At 41.0% G+C, this 21,403-nt stretch overlaps 1 protein-coding gene across 1 annotated transcript; it reads right to left on the bottom strand.

Moving 5' to 3' along the window:
• Positions 1 to 8,617: 8,617 nt before the first annotated feature.
• On the bottom strand, positions 8,618 to 20,821 carry LOC123389720 (acyl-coenzyme A synthetase ACSM4, mitochondrial-like; the record flags this gene model as incomplete). Its single annotated transcript, XM_045072156.1, has 2 exons — positions 8,618 to 8,863; positions 20,608 to 20,821. Coding segments are annotated over 2 exons (426 nt in total), but the record flags the coding sequence as incomplete, so codon positions are not given.
• Positions 20,822 to 21,403: the final 582 nt, after the last annotated feature.

Raw genomic sequence — 21,403 nt, 5'->3', positions numbered from 1 at the left:
TGACTAACAGACACATGAAAAAATGTTTATCATCATTAGCCATCAGGGAAATTCAAATCAAAACCTCATTGAGAGCCACTTGATTCTGTCCCTCTCCAGCCCCAAACACCTTTGAGAGTTCTCCTCCATAGGGAGAGGACAGGAAGACTGCAAGGAATAATCCTAATTCTGCCCTAGCCAAGCCAAATTGGGCAATTCAGAGGTCTTGGTAGTTATGGCCAGGTATGGTATTCTCAGAAATTCCCTAAAAATTTATAGCCCCAAGGGGGCTTTTCAGGGGCTCAGCCTGGGATTGAAAGGCTCCCAATATGCTAAACTCAAACTTTTTCCATTAAACATACCACTTCTGTCTGTCCGTAGCCTTCATACAGTTCCAGCCCAGTTTGGGCCTCCCACTGTTCCAGCACCTCCGGGTTGAGTGGCTCCCCTCCTGTCAAGCAGTGCCGTAGCTTCTTGAATTTATATCTGCAGACACAGAGTTTCATGGGGTCTTTGGGAGGAAGAAATATGAGTGGCTTTCATTAAAAAATTACTAAGATGTTCTAGCAACAAGCCAATGAGCTAGGAAAGGCAAGCCTTAGGAAGGTTCATTCAGCAAATATTTTTTGATCACTTACTATCTTATCAGACACATTTATAGGTTTTGTGGGGCATGCGAATGATGAAAGTAAAATTTGCTGATAGAGCTTGTATTAGGGGGGGAGAAGGTAGGAGAAAATACTGATAGTGATCTTAAGCACTTATTATGAACAAAGTGGTAAAATAACCAACACTAATTGAGCATTTATTGTGTTGTGAGGGCTTTTGGAGCATTCTCATAATCCTCATACCCTATTTTATAGATGAGGAAATTGAGACTGGGAGAACTTAAATAAGTTGCACAAGATTTCATGAAGGGCTGAGTTAACTACTCCACAGTTACCATTTGTCCGGTGTCTGACCGAGCAGGCCACTTACACTGAATTCTCACCACAAACCCATGAGGCAGCTCTTAATCCTCTCTTGTGGTTGGAATGAAGGGAGGCTTACTTAGCAAGCTCATCTCAAGTGTCTGAGGTCTCACGATAGTAAACAGCAGAGCCCCAGTTGCTTGACTTTGGAGATCAAGCTTTTCACCCCTGGCCTTACTACTATGCTGCCCGCTTTCTTAAGTGAGAAAGTCTGGAACAGCCCCGCTCTGATGCATTGAGGTTTCCAACGGGCAGGACAGGATTGTACCTATTCAAAATAGCCCTTGAAAGCCCTCGGACTACTCTTGAGATGTGACCAAGATGCTCACATTTTGAGGGGCACCTGGGTGTTGCAGCCAGTTGAATGTCCCACTATTGGTTTTGGCTCAGGTCGTGATCTCAGGATCTTGGGGTCATCAGATTGAGCCCCATGTCAGGCTCCATGCTCTGTGCAGAGTCTGCTAGTATTTCTCTCTCCCTCTCCCTCTGCCCCTTCCCATCATGTGTTCCCCCCACTTAAATCAATCAATCTTAAAAAAAAAAAAAAGATACTCACATATTGAGGGCCACAAGGGAATTGACCCTAACTAGAATAAGAGAAGGTTCAGATCTGTTTTATTTTGTTTCCTAGCACTCTCCTTCCCGGGCATCCACATTTGAGGGGGATAGAGGATGGACAAGGCTGCGCTACTTAAATTGTCACTACTTACATTGTTTCTCTCTTCCTTTCTCTCTCTCCTCACATATTCAATTTCTATTGCTTACGTAAATATACATTGCAAGTCCACTAGAGGTTCAGGTGATTTGGATGAATTGATTATAATCGTCAAGTCATAAGACTATAGTAGCTTCTCTTCAAGGCATATAAACACAGTTGTACTTTGGGGTGCCATGGGGTTAGTTCTCAGACTGTAGGGCTCTGGTTGTCCCGGAGAAAACAGGAGAGTTGTCCCTAGACACTAACCTCAGGGGCAACTGGGAGGCGACTTAGGCAATATCTGGAGGCATTTTTGGTGGTCGCCAGGGAGGATCTACTGACATCTAATGGGTAGAATGCTGCTCAACATCCTACAGTGCACAGGCCAGCCCCTGACAGCACAGAATTCAGTCCAAAATGTCAGGAGTGGCGAGACTGAGGAAACCTGCACTGAAATGGGGAGATCTATGATGCTAGACCGCAGCTTTCATTTGAGCTTCACTTGGAGATGCCCGCCCAAGTACCTCTTCAGGTCTTTCTGCACAAGCATCCTGTACACAGTGGGGGCGCTGCACAGGGTGGTGATGGGGTAAGTGGTGAGAGTCTGCGTGATGGAGAAAGACAGTTGTCAGAAGTGGTTAATTAGAGGCCACAACTAGAGCTGATGTCTGCCACCCCTCATCCTCTTTCACTGACAGGTTTCCATCATATATGATCACTGCTCAGAACAAAACCCAAGTACTTATTAGTTGTTCCTAGTGACCATATGTCTGCTGGGAATTTCCAGTTATTGGAAAGAACACATCTGTTACAGTAATAGACATACACAGCCCACTCTCCACAGAACACAGTCCATTCTCTAAACAGAAAGTAAATATTTGAGTTTGAGACTAGCCCCCAAGTATGAGCTAGTTTATTCTACCTCAGGGCTGCAAATTACCTTTCACCGTGGAACTTTGAAACCTCCTGCCCATATATTCCTATACAGTACACAGCCTGGGTGTGCACTAACCTACCCAAACCTCCCAACACTTTTTCTCTGAAAGACATCAGTGCTGGGGCACCTGGGTGACTCAGTCGGTTAAGCCTCCACCTCGTGATTTCCACTCAGGTTGTGATCTCAGGGTCGCAAGACTGAGCCCCTCGTAGACCCACACTTAATGCAGAGTCAGCTAGGGATTCTTTCTCCTCCCTCTCTCTTTCCCTTTGCTCCGCCCCCTGCTTGCATTCTCCACCCATCCCTCAAATTAAAAAAAAAAAAAAGACACTCCTTTTGAGTGGATTGATTAAGTGCATTAGTGAGGCATTTTTCAGTCCTTTCCTTAACTGTTTAAGATTTGCCAGGCTTATTTTACCTCCAGCTCCGTAAAGAAAAATAATGACCTAAGCATGCTAAATCTAGAGAGATACTCATGTTTTAGATGTCCTATTTCTAGACAGATTCTACTATGCCACATAATGAATTGACAGTTTGTATTAAATGTTAGCATTTGAGATAATATTTTCAAGATTATTTGTAGGCTATCTGGATTGTCAAAGATCAAGAAAAACTTTTGATCCATAAGTGAGCATTTCTGCTGTCTGTATATGCCCCCTGGATTCCAGCTGTTCTTAATAACAGTAAATGCATGTGACTAAGAATAGTGTAAAGTTATTAGAATACTTAAAATATACACACTATCTTTGCAAAATAAGAGTATTCTTCTTTTAATAGACTAATATAATGCCATATATTATTATAGCATTAATGTATCTTATTTACTATAACATTAAAGACTATTAAAATAAAAATATATTTTTTTCTTAAGTATTATATAATATTTAATATTTTATTAAAAATTATTTTTAAAAATACACATTTTAGAACTGCAAAGTTAGCTTATTTACACAGGACACTTTGTAAACCTGACATAGAGATCCCAGTTCTTATATTACCCACCATTTCTGTTAAGACCTTCAAGCCATCTCTTAAGAACAGTTAGCAAAATAACAGGGTGAGTATAGCTTTTATTCACACACAGGTGTGGTGTTTAGTAATATGTATTTCATTCAACATAATTGATTTTTCATGGTTGAAAAATAATTAGCCTAAATCACATCTTTGTAAAGGCTAAAGAAATCAGGGCAATCTGATACTTCAGTCTAGCTGTGTCTTGTTGAGAAGGCGGGACGTGCTTGGTTTCAAGACAAACACTGGGTTCTGAGAATTCACAAAGTGAAAAGCACAGGGTGAGCGGAGAATGGAAGGAGCTGCTGTGGGAGAAAGGTGACCCCACCTTCAATCCTCCCTACGTAGGGTTTTGGATTTATCGCCTATTGTTTTGGTTTCACTGAATCAGAAGCCAAAGATTTGTTTAGACTTGAGCCTTGTAATCTGTTATTTATAATATTTCAAGTGGAATGTGGACAAACCTGAATAGTTTGAAACATGAGAGTGTTGTGGGCGTTCCTTCTTTGTTAAATACACTCAAAAGCCAAATCCCCGGAGACTTCATTTCTTTAAAAGGAATGATTTCCACAAGCCCAGGAAACTATATTCTGAAGAATCATTTCTTTGTGGTTTAGGCAGGGTATGGTGTGTGTGTGTGGAGAAGACAAGGGAAAGATAGCTAGAAACCTTGACTTACATCTAGTAAGGTGTCAGTGTCAAACTGGGCCATCCGATGTACAAAGACACAGGCTCCCTGAAGCCAGGTTGAAAACACACTGCCAATGGCAGCCTTGATCCAGCCAGTGTCAGACATATTCCACATGATATCTGAGGACTTCAGGTCTAGCCAATACCTAAACGATATGGAGAAGCAACAACACAGACCCAAAAAATCCCAAAACAAAACAGCAGAAAAGCAAACGAACTGGAATCTTCAAGAACTGGCCAGAACCTCATGGATAGAGGTCATAAGAAGGAGAAGGGTCATAAGAAACTAAAGGCAGACGAAGTGATTCTTTCTTCCGCTTTTGTTAGGGGACCTTCTCAGGATCCTTGGTAATCTGAAAGTAGAGAGGGGGCTAAATTTGACATGGTATTCCGAGTTTGTTCATGAATGCAACAAATACTTATTGTGCAAATATATGGTAGGCCCCGTTCTCCCTAGCATGGTGAGTGAGACCAGATACCTGCTCTTAATTTAATAGGACAGAGACCGGATAAGCACACCATAAAATGAGTAAGAATGTAAATCAGTATCATAATTTCAAATAGTGATAAGTGCTCTGAAGAAAATAAAATACGATAAGGTGATAGTTATAGAATACATAGGAAGGCCTTTCTGGGTGGGTGAATTTACCTGGCACCGACAAGGAACCAAACATGTTGTTGTTGGAGATGGGCTCAAGGCTGTTCCGGTTTATCACCCGGCGCTCATCACACAAGTGCCCTCCTTAATCCCCATCACCTATTTAACACATTAATTCTTGCTTGATCAGTTGGTGAGATGGTGCCATTTATTGAGCTAAGCCTGGAGAAGGGCATAGGGGTTCTGTTTTGTGGATGTTACACTGGAGAAATCTAATAGTCATCCAAGTGCAGGTGTCAGCTAGGCAGTGGGATATACACATTGGGAGCTCAGGAGAGAGTTTAGCAAGAACAGTTCTCTTCCCTACCTTCCACAGAGGGTGTACCCAATTCCGAGGCTGCTTTGAGAGTGCTGGGCCATCTTGGGAGAGCCTGTGGTCCCACTGGTGAAATAAATGGCCATTGGTTCTTGACTTCCGGTCTCCACACAGTTGTGCTCTGCAGAGGTGGATCTGTAAAGTATGGGTCTCAACCCAACATGGTAGCTGAAGATGGCAGCCCAATTTAACTCTGAGACTATATATATATGAGATTGTTATTATATATATTACAATTATATGTATATGAGATTATTATATATATTACAATTATGTGTATATATATATATATTTTTTTTCTTTGCTACTTGTGCCCTCTTGATTCCAGAAAAGAGTTAATAGAACAAAGACCTAATCCCAAACCTGTTTGAGAGGAATTTCTCAATAAATCTTAAAGGGATTTTGTAGATCAGTGCGAAACTTTAACAATTCATTTTTCTTTAAGCATCAACTCTATATAGTCCACACTGATAGCCAAGATGACTTTCAATATCAATGATGAAAGGATGTGAATTTTATTTACTTAAACATTTTCTTCTAAGTGCTTTTATTTAATCTCTCTCTATATATTTTTAAGTCAGTCATGGGTCTTTGTGGATTGTTGATTAAGATTTCAGTAGTTTTTATGATTTAAAGGAAGATCTTCTGGTATTTGAATCAAACTTTTTTTTTAAAAGATTTTATTTACTATCTGACAGAGATCACAAGTAGGCAGAGAGGCAGGCAGAGAGAGAGGAGGAAGCAGGCTCCCTGCTGAGCAGAGAGTCCGATGTGGGGCTCTATCCCAGGACCCTGGGATCATGACCTGAGCCGAAGGCAGAGGCTTTAGCCCACTGAGCCACCCAGGCGCCCCTGAATCAAACTTTTTAATACTTTTTATTCAGCATCTTCATCACTGGCACACATCATTGGGAGCTTACCATATAGCAACCCATTCTTCTCCTTTACACTGATAAAACTCTGATTTTGTTCAGGTATCAGGTAGTCATATGCTTCAGGGGAGACTGTTACTTATATAGCTCCAGGGGGTGAATCTTGATTATCCTAAGCCAATTGTGGGAATTCTCATGCTAGAGACTGATTTAGGAATGGGCAGACATACAGTCACAATCAATGAGATTTAAAGGCTTTATGGAAAAATGTTTCCTTAATACAAATCAAAACCACAATTCTACCTCACACCTGTCAAAATGGCTAAACTTAAGTCAGGAAAAGACAACATATGTTGGCAAGGATGAGGAGAAAGCAGAACCCTCTTACACTCTGGGTGGGAATGCAAACTGATACAGTCACTCTGGAAAGCAGTATGGAAGTTCCTCAAAAAGTTGAAAATAGAGCTACCCTATGACCCAGCCATTGCACTAATGGGTATCTATCCCAAAGATACAAAGGTAGTGATCTGAAAGGGTACCTGCACCTCAATGTTTATAGCAGCAATATCCACAATAGCCAAACTATGGGAAAAGCCCAGATATACACTGACACATGAATGGATAAAGATGTGAGATAGATGTGTGTGTATGTATGTATACACACACACACATACAACACACATACATAGACACACACAATGGAATACTACTCAACCATCAAAAATGATACCTTGTCATTTGGAGCAACAGGGTTGGAACTAGAGGGTATTATGCTAAGTGAAATAAATCAATCAAAGAAAGAAAATTTTCTCAGCCCTTTCTCACTCAGATTTGCAAGTGAGCCCCTCTTGGGTCCTCCAGCTTCAGTCAAGCTGATGTGGAGAAGGACAAGCTGCCTCTTTTGAGGCCTGCATGAAATTCTAACCCACAGAATCCTGAGCAAATAAAATGATTGTTGTTTTATGCTACTAAGTTCTGGGATGTCTTATAGCTCTGTATTGGATAACTGATAAAACACCTGAGAATTTTGGAGACTCATGTATCATTTCCTGAGTTTAAGGCAATAAGGTCAAGGATGCAATTTAATTCATCCTGATGATCAGTGAATACAGTTGTCATTAAAACAGTAAAGCAATGAGGATTCATTATATAGACATACAACTATATTGTCAAACATTGTGTTATGAAATACTAATATGATATTCTTGGTAAATTACCTTCTCCCCCACAAAATAAAAAAAAAGGGGGCACCTGGGTGGCTCAGTGGGTTAAAGCCTCTGCCTTCAGCTCAGGTCATGATCCCAGGGTCCTGGGATCGAGCCCCGCATCGGGCTCTCTGCTCAGTGGGGTGCCTGATTTCTCCTCTCTCTCTGCCTGCCTCTCTGCCTACTTGTGATCTGTCTGTCAAATAAATAAATAAAAATCTTTTATATAAATAAATAAATAAAAAGGAAAAAAAGAGACCAGTTATATTGCGCATATATATATATATATGTATATATATATATATAGGGTTTGGTTCTTCTCAAAATGAGTATATACATATACTGATATCGAATACATATATTATCTACATATACTGATTTTGAGAAGAACCAAATTGGAATCAGAGCAGCCACGCTGGGGACTAATCTAGGTGGGAGAAGATCTGGGTCTGCATCTGTGCTCTGGTGAATGGGGTGGAGAGAAGGAGGCAAAGTAAAGAACTAGCAGGACTTGGAGATTGACTGGAGTTGGAGGATGAAGGAAGTTGGCGAGGCCGATCTGCTTTTTCACATGGGCAGCGGGGAGAATCCCATGCTTTACCAACTGAGCCAGCCAGGTGTCCCTCAATAATTATTTTTGAAGATATGCTACAATTTAGTGGTCAATAAAGAGCATAAGTACATGAAGTTGGTATGTGGGGGCTGGGGAAAGGAAGATTTCTTCACAATATCTAATACTGTGGGGGAAAAAACCCACTCTTATTTTTTAATGCTTCTCAATCCAGTGTGGAAACCTTTAACGTAAGGCTTTAAATTTTCTTTTTTCTTTGACCAAAAGCGACACATTACAATCTGCAGGTGACAAGGAGATTTTTAATTAGTGATTTCATTGTCTGACTGACTCTATCTATTTCTTTGGACACCTGAGTTTTCTCTCTCTGGATTTTTCAGAACTGATTATATGTTGATGACTTCCAGATTTGTCTCTTTAGATCCTTGAGTCTGAGCCTCATGTATCTACCACCTGCTAGACATTCGGATCTTCACAAACTCCTCAATCTGAATATGTCCAACTTTAAGCTCTTTCTCGAGCTGATACTACCCACCCATTCAGTCACCCGTGTTTTAAAGCAGCTCAACCTGGACTCCTTCCTTCATCCTCCAAGTTTAGTCAAATCTTATATTAGGTGATTCTTTTATGGCAAGGAGTTTGGATCAACTGACACAATTGCTAAGTCCTCGGAGGAAGGAGGCTCCAAGATATAGTTGTGACTGATTTTATTGTGGGTACTGCAGATGAGGCAGGGGAAACCACTCACTGAAATAATTCCTGGAAGCTGAGCCACCCACTCTGGCTGTGTGGAGACACCAGGAGTTTGCTCTTCAAGTCAGGACATTCTGAGATGATGGACTCCACTGCCGGGACCACCTCTTCACTCGCCACAATACACTTGGCCTTGGATGCTTGCAGCCGATAGAGAATATCTTTGGCTCTCAGCTGGGTTGTTCCTGGCATGAAGACCAGCCCTGGGAAGGAGAGAGAGCCCTGAGTTGAAACAGATCTCTTGTCCCTTAGGCAAGATAATGGACTGTGGAAGCAGGCTTTGTACTTGGGTGGGGAATACAGACTTTAGCTACTCCTGTCTTGATCCCCAGGGATATCCCACAGGACCCTGGTCACTGGGTAATCCTTCAAACAGTGGCTTCAGAGTCTAATAGTCCTTGGGTCTAATTCTGTCCTTGTGACTTACTAGCTTTGTGACCTTGAACATGTTACTTGATCTCTCTGTGCCTTCCTTTCCTTATCTTTAAAATGGGGAAAATAATAGTAAGTATCTGGCATATAGTAGGCAATATAATGGTGGGCCATTATTATGTAACATTTTTGTGGAACATCATTATGTAATGCTTAAATAGCACTTTACAGCTCATAAGAAATTTTCAGGAATATTATCTTACTCAATCTTCTGAACCAGTGGTCTCCAAAGTTAGTTTTCTGCAAGGTAATCCACTAAAGATGAGAAGAATTAGAATTTTAGAAAGTTGTATTGAGATAGTGGTATTCTTTATGTTTTAATCTCATTTTGTGTATATTTTATAACATGCATGCTATATTGTGCAGAAGAACAGTACAGATAATTATATCCAGCTGGGAGGATGCGTATCCCAAATATCTTTATTGATAGATTGTGCAGTTAGAAGAGCTTGGAGGCCACTGTTCTAAGTAGCCATGTGGGCCCATGCTGTTAGAATTAGAGATTAAGTCACAGCCAGTGAGTGGCCGAGTCAGCCCTGAAACTCGGGTCTTCCCAGTGGTCTGGAATCGCCAAAGTCTGCCTACGCTCCTTTGGCAATGCTTAGTTTGTCCCACCCTTCCACTCCACTCTAAACCCTGGCCTGAGACGGGCCTGATTTTAAAATACCAGTTCCTATGAGAAGAGCATATATGGGGGAATTAGATGAAAGAAAGAGGGATGGTGGTTTTGCTCTTTCTAAAGTGAATCAGCGCAGGAAAGAGAAGTGTATGTAAAGTATACAAATAGCCACTACCATTTATTGAGTCCTCATTATGTGTCTGTTATCTCACTCAAAAATCAATCCCAGTGTGCAGATGAAAACGAGCCCAGCGGTCACAAAGTCAGTAAGTGGCAGAACCAGAATTCAAAGATACACTTCCTAGACTCCCAAAACCTATGCTATATAGCAGACTACTTATTTCTTGCTGAGTTTCCTATTCAGTGAAATGGGGATATGTGGATTTGAATTCCTAGAAAGGAGACTATACTCACTGAATATGTGTGTGTGTGTGTGTGTGTGTGTGTATCTATCTTTTAAAGATTTTTATTTATTTGACAGACAGAGATTACAAGTAGACAGAGAGGCAGGCAGAGAGAGGAAGGGAAGCAGGTTCCCTGCTGAGCAGAGAGCCCGATGTGGGGCTTGATCCCAGGACTGTGAGATCACGACCCAAGCTGAAGACAGAGGCTTTAACCCACTGAGCCACCCAGGCATCCCCTCGTTGAATATATTTTAAAAGTTCTCACTTGTCATCACCTCTTGGGAAAATGAGTAAATATATGACATTAAGGAAGTTAAGAAAATACCTAACCAGATATCAGATAGTATACTCCATATAAAATATGATTATTTATTTTGCCAACACTTGTGGGTTTTTTTTTTAAGATTTTATTACTTTATTTGTTAGAGAGCACAAGTAGGGGGAGCAGTAGGTAGAGGGAGAAGAAGGCTCCTTGGGCAGCAGATGCAGGACTTGATCCCAGGCCCCTGGGATCATGACCTGAGCCGAAGGCAGACCATTAATGGACTGAGCCACCCAGGCATTCCACAAACACTTGTTGTTAGTGGCTCAGGAATTATTAGTACTGTTGGTAGATTTGTGATATGAATGTGTTCAGTGGATATCATGAGGGTTAAGAAAAAGTTCTCTTCTGGTGGATTTGACTGTATACACTCTATAGCAAAAGCAAAATATTTTGCCACATGATACAATACAGCATCTCACCATTTACTCAGAAGATTTACTAACTCTGAACTAGAAAATAATCCTCAGCTGCTTGTTTAACATTTTTTTTTTTTTTTTTTTTTTTTTTTTTTTTAGTATTGTTTTTTTTTTTTTTTTTTTTTTTTTTTTTTTTTTAATTTTTTATTTTTGATAAACATATATTTTTATCCCCAGGGGTACAGGTCTGTGAATCAACAGGTTTACACACTTCACAGCACTCACCAAATCACATACCCTCCCCAATGTCCATAATCCCACCCCCTTCTCCCAAACCCCCTGCCCCCGGCAACCCTCAGTTTGTTTTGTGAGATTAAGAGTCACTTATGGTTTGTCTCCCTCCCAATCCCATCTTGTTTCATTAATTCTTCTTCTACCCACTTAAGCCTCCATGTTGTATCACCACTTCCTCATATCAGGGAGATCATATGATAGTTGTCTTTCTCTGCTTGACTTATTTCGCTAAGCATGATACGCTCTAGTTCCATCCATGTTGTCGCAAATGGCAAGATTTCATTTCTTTTGATGGCTGCATAGTATTCCATTGTGTATATATACCACATCTTCTTGATCCATTCATCTGTTGATGGACATCTAGGTTCTTTCCATAGTTTGGCTATTGTGGACATTGCTGCTATAAACATTCGGGTGCATGTGCCCCTTTGGATCACTACATTTGTATCTTTAGGGTAAATACCCAATAGTGCAATTGCTGGGTCATAGGGCAGTTCTATTTTCAACATTTTGAGGAACCGCCATGCTGTTTTCCAGAGTGGCTGCACCAGCTTGCATTCCCACCAACAGTGTAGGAGGGTTCCCCTTTCTCCGCATCCTCGCCAGCATCTGTCATTTCCTGACTTGTTGATTTTAGCCATTCTGACTGGTGTGAGGTGATATCGCATTGTGGTTTTGATTTGTATTTCCCTGATGCCGAGTGATATGGAGCACTTTTTCATGTGTCTGTTCGCCATCTGGATGTCTTCTTTGCAGAAATGTCTGTTCATGTCCTCTGCCCATTTCTTGATTGGATTATTTGTTCTTTGGGTGTTGAGTTTGCTAAGTTCTTTATAGATTCTGGACACTAGTCCTTTATCTGATATGTCGTTTGCAAATATCTTCTCCCATTCTGTCAGTTGTCTTTTGATTTTGTTAACTGTTTCCTTTGCTGTGCAAAAGCTTTTGATCTTGATGAAATCCCAGTAGTTCATTTTTTCCCTTGCTTCCCTTGCCTTTGGCGTTGTTCCTAGGAAGATGTTGCTGCGGCAGAGGTCGAAGAGGTTGCTGCCCGTGTTCTCAAGGATTTTGATGGATTCCTTTCGTACATTGAGGTCCTTCATCCATTTTGAGTCTATTTTTGTGTGTGGTGTAAGGAAATGGTCCAATTTCATTTTTCTGCATGTGGCTGTCCAATTTTCCCAGCACCATTTATTGAAAAGGCTGTCTTTTTTCCATTGGACATTCTTTCCTGCTTTGTCGAAGATTAGTTGACCATAGATTTGAGGGTCTATTTCTGGGCTCTCTATTCTGTTCCATTGATCTATGTGTCTGTTTTTGTGCCAGTACCATGCTGTCTTGATGATGACAGCTTTGTAATAGAGCTTGAAGTCCGGAATTGTGATGCCACCAACGTTGGCTTTCTTTTTCAATATCCCTTTGGCTATTCGAGGTCTTTTCTGGTTCCATATAAATTTTAGAATTATTTGTTCCATTTCTTTGAAAAAGATGGATGGTACTTTGATAGGAATTGCATTAAATGTGTAGATTGCTTTAGGTAGCATAGACATTTTCACAATATTTATTCTTCCAATCCAGGAGCATGGAACGTTTTTCCATTTCTTTGTGTCTTCCTCAATTTCTTTCATGAGTACTTTATAGTTTTTCTGAGTATAGATTCTGTGTCTCTTTGGTTAGGTTTATTCCTAGGTATCTTATGGTTTTGGATGCAATTGTAAATGGGATTGACTCCTTAATATCTCTTTCTTCTGTCTTGCTGTTGGTGTAGAGAAATGCAACTGATTTCTGTGCATTGATTTTATATCCTGACACTTTACTGAATTCCTGTATAAGTTCTAGCAGTTTTGGAGTGGAGTCTTTTGGGTTTTCCACATATAGTATCATATCATCTGCGAAGAGTGATAATTTGACTTCTTCTTTGCCGATTTGGATGCCTTTAATTTCCTTTTGTTGTCTGATTGCTGAGGCTAGGACCTCTAGTACGATGTTGAATAGCAGTGGTGATAATGGACATCCCTGCCGTGTTCCTGACCTTAGCGGAAAAGCTTTCAGTTTTTCTCCATTGAGAATGATATTTGCGGTGGGTTTTTCATAGATGGCTTTGATGATATTGAGGTATGTGCCCTCTATCCCTACACTTTGAAGAGTTTTGATCAGGAAGGGATGTTGTACTTTGTCAAATGCTTTTTCAGCATCTATTGAGAGTATCATATGGTTCTTGTTCTTACTTTTATTGATGTGTTGTATCACATTGACTGATTTGCGGATGTTGAACCAACCTTGCAGCCCTGGAATAAATCCCACTTGGTCGTGGTGAATAATCTTTTTAATGTACTGTTGAATCCTATTGGCTAGTATTTTGTTGAGTATTTTCGCATCTGTGTTCATCAAGGATATCGGTCTATAGCTCTCTTTTTTTGGTGGGATCCTTGTCTGGTTTTGGGATCAAGGTGATGCTGGCCTCATAAAATGAGTTTGGAAGTTTTCCTTCCATTTCTATTTTTTGGAACAGTTTCAGGAGAATAGGAATTAGTTCTTCTTTAAATGTTTGGTAGAATTCCCCCGGGAAGCCGTCTGGCCCTGGGCTTTTGTTTGTTTGGAGATTTTTAATGACTGTTTCAATCTCCTTACTGGTTATGGGTCTGTTCAGGCTTTCTATTTCTTCCTGGTTCAGTTGTGGTAGTTTATATGTTTCTAGGAATGCATCCATTTCTTCCAGATTGTCAAATTTATTGCCGTAGAGTTGCTCATAGTATGTTCTTATAATAGTTTGTATTTCTTTGGTGTTAGTTGTGATCTCTCCTCTTTCATTCATGATTTTATTTATTTGGGTCCTTTCTCTTTTCTTTTTGATAAGTCGGGCCAGGGGTTTATCAATTTTATTAATTCTTTCAAAGAACCAGCTCCTAGTTTCGTTGATTTGTTCTATTGTTTTTTTGCTTTCTATTTCATTGATTTCTGCTCTGATCTTTATGATTTCTCTTCTCCTGCTGGGCTTAGGGTTTCTTTCTTGTTCTTTCTCTCAGCTCCTTTAGGTGTAGGGTTAGGTTGTGTACCTGAGACCTTTCTTGTTTCTTGAGAAAGGCTTGTACCGCTATATATTTTCCTCTCAGGACTGCCTTTGTTGTGTCCCACAGATTTTGAACCGTTGTGTTTTTTCATTATCATTTGTTTCCATGATTTTTTTCAATTCTTCTTTAATTTCCCCCGGTTGACCCATTCATTCTTTAGAAGGATACTGTTTAGTCTCCATGTATTTGGGTTCTTTCCAAACTTCCTTTTGTGGTTGAGTTCTAGCTTTAGAGCATTGTGGTCTGAAAATATGCAGGGAATGATCCCAATCTTTTGATACCGGTTGAGTCCTGATTTAGGACCGAGGATGTGATCTATTCTGGAGAATGTTCCATGTGCACTAGAGAAGAATGTGTATTCTGTTGCTTTGGGATGAAATATTCTGAATATATCTGTGATGATCCATCTGGTCCAGTGTGTCATTTAAGGCCTTTATATCCTTGCTGATCTTTTGCTTGGATGACCTGTCCATTTTAGTGAGGGGAGTGTTAAAGTCCCCTACTATCATTGTATTATTGTTGATGTGTTTCTTTGATTTTGTTATTAATTGGTTTATATAGTTGGCTGCTCCCACATTGGGGGCATAGATATTTAAAATTGTTAAATCTTCTTGTTGGACAGACCCTTTGAGTATGATATAGTGTCCTTCCTCATCTCTTATTATAGTCTTTGGCTTAAAATCTAATTGATCTGATATAAGGATTGCCACTCCTGCTTTCTTCTGATGTCCATTAGCATGGTAAATTCTTTTCCACCCCCTCACTTTAAATCTGGAGGTGTCTTCGGGCTTAAAAATGTGTTTCTTGGAGGCAACATATAGATGGGTTTTGTTTTTTTTTTTTATCCATTCTGATACCCTGTGTCTTTTGACAGGGGCATTTAGCCCATTCACATTCAGGGTAACTATTGAGAGATATGAATTTAGTGCCATTGTATTGCCTGTAAGGTGACTGTTACTGTATATGGTCTCTGTTCCTTTCTGATCTACCACTTGTAGGCTCTCTCTTTGCTTAGAGGACCCCTTTCAAGATTTCCTGTAGAGCTGGTTTGGTATTTGCAAATTCTTTCAGTTGTTGTTTGTCCTGGAAGCTTTTAATCTCTCCTTCTATTTTCAATGATAGCCTAGCTGGATATAGTATTCTTGGCTGCATGTTTTTCTCGTTTAGTGCTCTGAAAATATCATGCCAGCTCTTTCTGGCCTGCCAGGTCTCTGTGGATAAGTCAGCTGCCAATCTAATATTTTTACCATTGTATGTTACAGACTTCTTTTCCCGGGCTGCTTTCAGGATTTTCTCTTTGTCATTGAGACTTGTAAATTTTACTATTAGGTGACGGGGTGTGGGCCTATTCTTATTGATTTTTGAGGGGCATTCTCTGAACCTCCTGAATTTTGATGCTCTTTCCCTTTGCCATATTGGGGAAATTCTCCCCAATAATTCTCTCCAGTATACCTTCTGCTCCCCTCTCACTTTCTTCTTCTTCTGGAATCCCAATTATTCTAATGTTGTTTCGTCTTATGGTGTCACTTATCTCTCGAATTCTCCCCTCGTGGTCCAGTAGCTGTTTGTCCCTCTTTTGCTCAGCTTCTTTATTCTCTGTCATTTGGTCTTCTATATCACTAATTCTTTCTTCTGCCTCATTTATCCTAGCAGTGAGAGCCTCCATTTTTGATTGCACCTCATTAATAGCTTTTTTGATTTCACCTTGGTTAGATTTTAGTTCTTTTATTTCTCCAGAAAGGGCTTTTATATCTCTCGAGAGGGTTTCTCTAATATCTTCCATGCCTTTTTCGAGCCCGGCTAGAACCTTGAGAATTGTCATTCTGAACTCTAGATCTGACATATTACCGATGTCTGTATTGATTAGGTCCCTAGCCTTCGGTACTGCCTCTTTTTTTTTTTTTTTTGTGTTGAATTTTACGTCTTGTCATTTTGTCCAGATAAGAGTAAATGAAGGGGCAAGTAAAATACTAAAAGGGTGGCAACAACCCCAGGAAAATATGCTTTAACCAAATTAGAAGAGATCCAAAATCGTGAGTGGGGAGAAAGGGGATAAAAAGAGGTTCAAAAAGGAAGAGAGAAAAAAGAAAAAAAAAAAAAAAAAAAAGAAAAGAAAAGAAAAGAATTTTAAAAAAAGAAAACACCTAAGAAAAATGTAAAATATATATATATATATATATATATATATTAGATAAACTAGTAAAAAATCGTTAAAAAAGAAAAAGGTAACAGTTAAAAAAAAAAAAAAAAATTTACCCGAAGGCGAGAAAAAAAAAAAATGAAAAAGAAAAAATTAAATTAACTGCAAGACTAAAAAAAATCACAGGAAAAAAGCCATGAGTTCCGTGCTTGGCTTTCTCCTCCTCTGGAATTCTGCTGCTCTCCTTGGTATTGAAACCGCACTCCTTGGTAGGTGAACTTGGGTCTCGGCTGGATTTCTTGTTGATCTTCTGGGGGAGGGGCCTGTTGTAGTGATTCTCAAGTGTCTTTGCCCCAGGCGGAATTACACCGCCCTTACCCGGGGCCGGGGTGAGTAATCCGCTCGGGTTTGCTTTCAGGAGCTTTTGTTCCCTGAGCGCTTTCCGTAGAGTTCCGGAGGACGGGAATACAAATGGCGGCCTCCTGGTCTCCGGCCCGGAGGAGCCGAGAGCCCAGGGCCCCACTCCTCAGTGCGCCCTCAGAGCACAGCGCCCAGTTACTCCCGTCTGCCTGACCTCCAGCCGCGCTCCAAGCTCACCGAGCCTGCGACCGGTTCAAGGTAACACGGAGCTGCGAGCTTACTGTCGGCTCTGTCTCTGCATCCGGCTTTCCCGTTCCAATACCCGCAAGCTCTGCGACACTCAGACACCCCCGATCCTTCTGTGACCCTGCGGGACCTGAGGCCACGCTGACCCCGCGTGGGCTTCGCCCCGGTTTAGCCTCTGGAGCGATGTCCCTCAGCGGAACAGACTTTTAAAAGTCCTGATTTTGTGCGCGGTTGCTCCGCCGCTTGCCGGGAGCCGGCCCCTCCCCCCGGGGTCTATCTTCCCGTCGCTTTGGATTCACTTCTCCGCCGGTCCTACCTTTCAGAAAGTGGCTGATTTTCTGTTTCCAGAATTGCTGTTCTTCTTCTCTTCGATCTGCCGATGGATTTTCAGGTGTTTGCAATCTTTAGATAAGCTATCTAGCTGATCTCCGGCTAGCTGAAGCAGTCTCAGCTTGCTACTTCTCCGCCATCTTGACTCCTCCCTCCGCTTGTTTAACATTTAATTAACTGAATGTTTTGATGATTTGGCTTGTGGGTTCATTTTTAATCTTGGCATTTCCCAAATTGCTTAAATTATGTTATGTAATATTGCATACATTTTTAATGACAAACCACCTTTAATCTCCTTTAACCCACTGTTGGCTTCACATTTCCAAGTTCCTTTTTATACTGGATATAAAAAGAATTTTATTTCTTGCTTTCTTAAAAATTTAATATTGAGGGTGCCTGAGTGGCTCAGTGAGATAAAGCCTCTGCCTTCAGCTCAGGTCATGATCTCAGGGTCCTGGGATGGAGCCCCACATCAGGCTCTCTACTCAGCGAGGAGCCTGCTTCCCCCTCTCTCTCTCTGCCTGACTCTCTGCCTACTTGTGATCTCTGTCAAATAAATAAATAAAAATCTTTTAAAACATAAAAAAAGCTTAAAAAATTTAATATTGACAGAGCATTTTTCAACACCATTATGAAATCCTTATAGTTGGTCTTTTTAATGATATCCCATCACGTTGAGGTATCATAATTTCAACTAGCAATGAACATACCTCTACTAAACTTTGTTAGCTAGAATGGCCAAAATTAACAAGACAATAAACAACAAGTATTGGAAAGGATGTGGAGAAATGGGAACCCTTTCCAAAATGGTGCAGCCACTTTGGAAAATAGTGTGGAAATTCCATAAGAAAATAAGTCATAATTTAATCATTTCTATATAGTTTCCATTTTTTTCTCTTATTATGATAGTGTAACAAACGTCCTTGTGTCCTCTATGGTAGTTTTTCCTCTAGTCTTCTTATTTATTTTTAATTGATTTATAAACATTTATGTCATGCTCTGGAGTAAGGATTGGCAAACTTTTTCAGTAAAGGGCCAGATAGTAAATATTTTAGGCTTTGTGAGCCATTCCATCTCTGTCTCAGTTAATAATTCTGCCACTGTGGAGCATAAAGTGCCACACACAATAAATAAATGAGAAAGCATGACTATATTCCATTAAAATTTTAAAACTTTAATTATGAAAACAGGTGGCCAACCCATAGGCAATGGTTTTTGCCAGTCTCTTTCCTAGAGGGGAAAACAGTATGTGGAATTTTTATTTGAGGTACGTTATAAATTATCAAAATGTGTCATTGAATACCTTAATTAATTAATTTTTGCCTAGAAAGAGGCAGAGGGAGAGGCCTGGGTTGCTCAGTCATTAATAGTCTGCCTTTGGCTCAGGTCAGGATCTCAGGGTCCTGGGATTGAGCCCTATTTGGGGCTCCCCCTGCTCAGCGGGAAGCCTGCTTCTCCCTCTCCCCCTCCCCCTTCATGTATTCCCTCTCTTGCTTGTCTCTCTCTCTCTCTGTGTCATATAAGTAAATAAACCTTAAAAAAGAAGAGAGAGAGAAGAGAGGCAGAGGCTTTCTAACTGGTTTCCACAGTCATATTCTTTTTTTTTTAAAGAATTTATTTATTTATTTGACAGACAGAGATCACAAGTAGGCAGAGAGGCAGGTGGGGGTGGGGGAAGCAGGCTTCCGGCTGAGAGGAGAGCCTGATGTGGGACTCGATCCCAGGACCCTGAGATCATGACCTGAGCCGAAGGCAGCGGCTTAACCCACTGAGCCACCCAGGTGTCCCCACAGTCATATTCTTTTTTTTTTTTTTTTAAGATTTTATCTATCTATTTGACAAACAGAGATCACAAGTAGGCAGAGAGGCAGGTAGAGAGAGAGAGAGAGAGAGAAGCAGGCTCCCTGCTGAGCAGAGAGCCTGATGTGGGGCTTGATCCTAGGACCCTGGGATCATGACCTGAGCTGAAGGCAGAGGCTTACCCCACTGAGCCACCCAGGTGCCCCCCACAGTCATATTCTTCTAAGTCCTTACATTCCTTTTTTTTTTTTTTAAGATTTTATTTATTTGACGGAGAGAGCGACAGCAAGAGAGGGAATACAAGCAGGGGGACTAGGAAAGGGAAAGCAGCCTTCCCGCTGAGCAGGGAGCCCGATGCGAGGCTTGAGCCCAGGACCCTGGGATCATGACCTGAGCCAAAGGCAGATGCTTAATGATTAAGCCACCCAGGTGCCCCAAGTCCTTACATTCTTACAATGCTTTTTCATCCTTTAATATTTTCATGTTAGGGAGAGTCCATACGTATTCAAGAAAGTAAATTCTGTGTCATCTAGATAAATGCATCATAGCCATCTCTGCCAAGAGGCATAGTGAGCCCCATTTGCTTTGATACAGTTTTGTGTTTAAATCCCAATTGCGGGGCACCTGGGTAGCTCAGTTGGTTTAGTGTCTGACTCTTGCTTTCAGCTCAGATCATGATCTCACAGTTGTGGGACTGAGCCCCCCATTGGGCTCCACACTGAGATTCTCTCTCCCTCTCCCTCTGCCCCTCTCCTCTCTATCTCAAAATAAATAAATAAATAAAATCTTTAAAAATAGAAAAATAGATTCCAATTGCATAACTTTCTAGCTGTGTGACTTTGGACAGTCTTCTTAAGATCTCTGAACCTCGGTTTCCTCCCTTGCAAACTTTTTTTTTTTTTTTTTTGCAACACTCATATCTTAATAAGAATAGTTGTTATTAGGGGCGCCTGGGTGGCTCAGTGGGTTAAAGCCTCTGCTTTCGGCTCAGGTTCATGATCCCAGAGTCCTGGGATCGAGCCCCCCATCGGGCTCTCTGCTCTGCAGGGAGCCTGCTTCCTCCTCTCTCTCTCTCTGTCTGTCTCTCTGCCTACTTGTGATCTCCGTCAAATAAATAAATAAAGATCTTAAAAAAAAAAAGAATAGTTGTTATTATTAAAAAAAACATAGTTGTTATTATTAACCCATCATGGAATAATAATAATTATAATTACTAATAATTGTCATTAATTAATAATAAAAAAATCAACTCTTATTTTTCTGTTTTTTGTAAGCATAGCTTCAGTTGGAACTAACAATTCAGAAAAACATCAAATTTCATTCTCTCTCTGTTTCTGCATGATTTAGAAATGTTAGATATTGGGGCACCTGGTGACTTAGGTCATGACCACAGGGTTGTGAAATGGAGCCCAAGTCTGATTCTGTGCTCAGTGCAGGGTCTGCTTGAGATTCTGTCTGCTCTCCCTCTCCTCCCCCCCCACCGACTCACACCCCACTAGCGTGCATGCTTTCTCTAAAATGAATAAATAGAACTTTTTAAAAAAAAGAAATGTTAAATATTGGCACTCACCTGTTCGCATACAAGCCACGTTTACAAGCCACCAGTCTGGGATATGAGGCAGAATGACGGCCACTCGGTCTCCTCTCTTCAGGCCACAGGGGTCGGTGAGCACATTGGCAGCCTTTCGGGACAAGGAGCCCAGTTCTTCAAAGCTCCATTTCACCTCGTCCCCTTTGCCATTCACCCACCACAGGGCTGGGTTTGGCTGGTCTCTCTCTCCTGCCTGCCCATGGGCACATGGGAAAGAAAGCAAGCTTGCATGACTGGTCCCACCAAATAGATGGGACATCTGCCATTACTTCCCCCCTCAGCACCCATGCTGGTGGATTCCGGGTAACAGCACCCCAGTTTGTCTTTGGGGGAACTACTCCTCTCCTACTGAGTACAGCTTAGGTGAGACACACCCATCAGGGTAATTGTCCACCCACCAGTGGGTGGCATGTGACCCATGTGGGGCGAGTCAGGCCTTCTCTCCCAGATTTTGAGTTCTCTAAGAAGAACTGAAAGATACAATATGGTTGAAACAAAACTTTGTGTATGGGTTTTTTGGGGCTTACATACCCCCAGGGAGCTTGTCCTGGTTTTCCTGGTCTTGCTGAGACTGACTGTCCAGTTTTATGAGCACTCCCATGTCCAATAAGGTTTTTGTCTTGCTTGAGTTAGATTATGTTCCATCTAAATAAACCCAATTTTTGTACTAAGGTTGATTAGGAACTATATGTATGTATGTATGTATGTATGTGTGTGTGTGTGTATGTGTGTGTATATATATATATACACACACATATATATGTAAAATTATTTT

Source organism: Mustela putorius, unplaced genomic scaffold (assembly GCF_011764305.1).
Source record: "Mustela putorius furo isolate JIRA1106 unplaced genomic scaffold, ASM1176430v1.1 tig00004007_pilon_pilon_pilon, whole genome shotgun sequence".
Lineage (NCBI taxonomy): Eukaryota > Metazoa > Chordata > Mammalia > Carnivora > Mustelidae > Mustela > Mustela putorius.
This window is presented reverse-complemented; position numbering and strand designations above follow the sequence as displayed.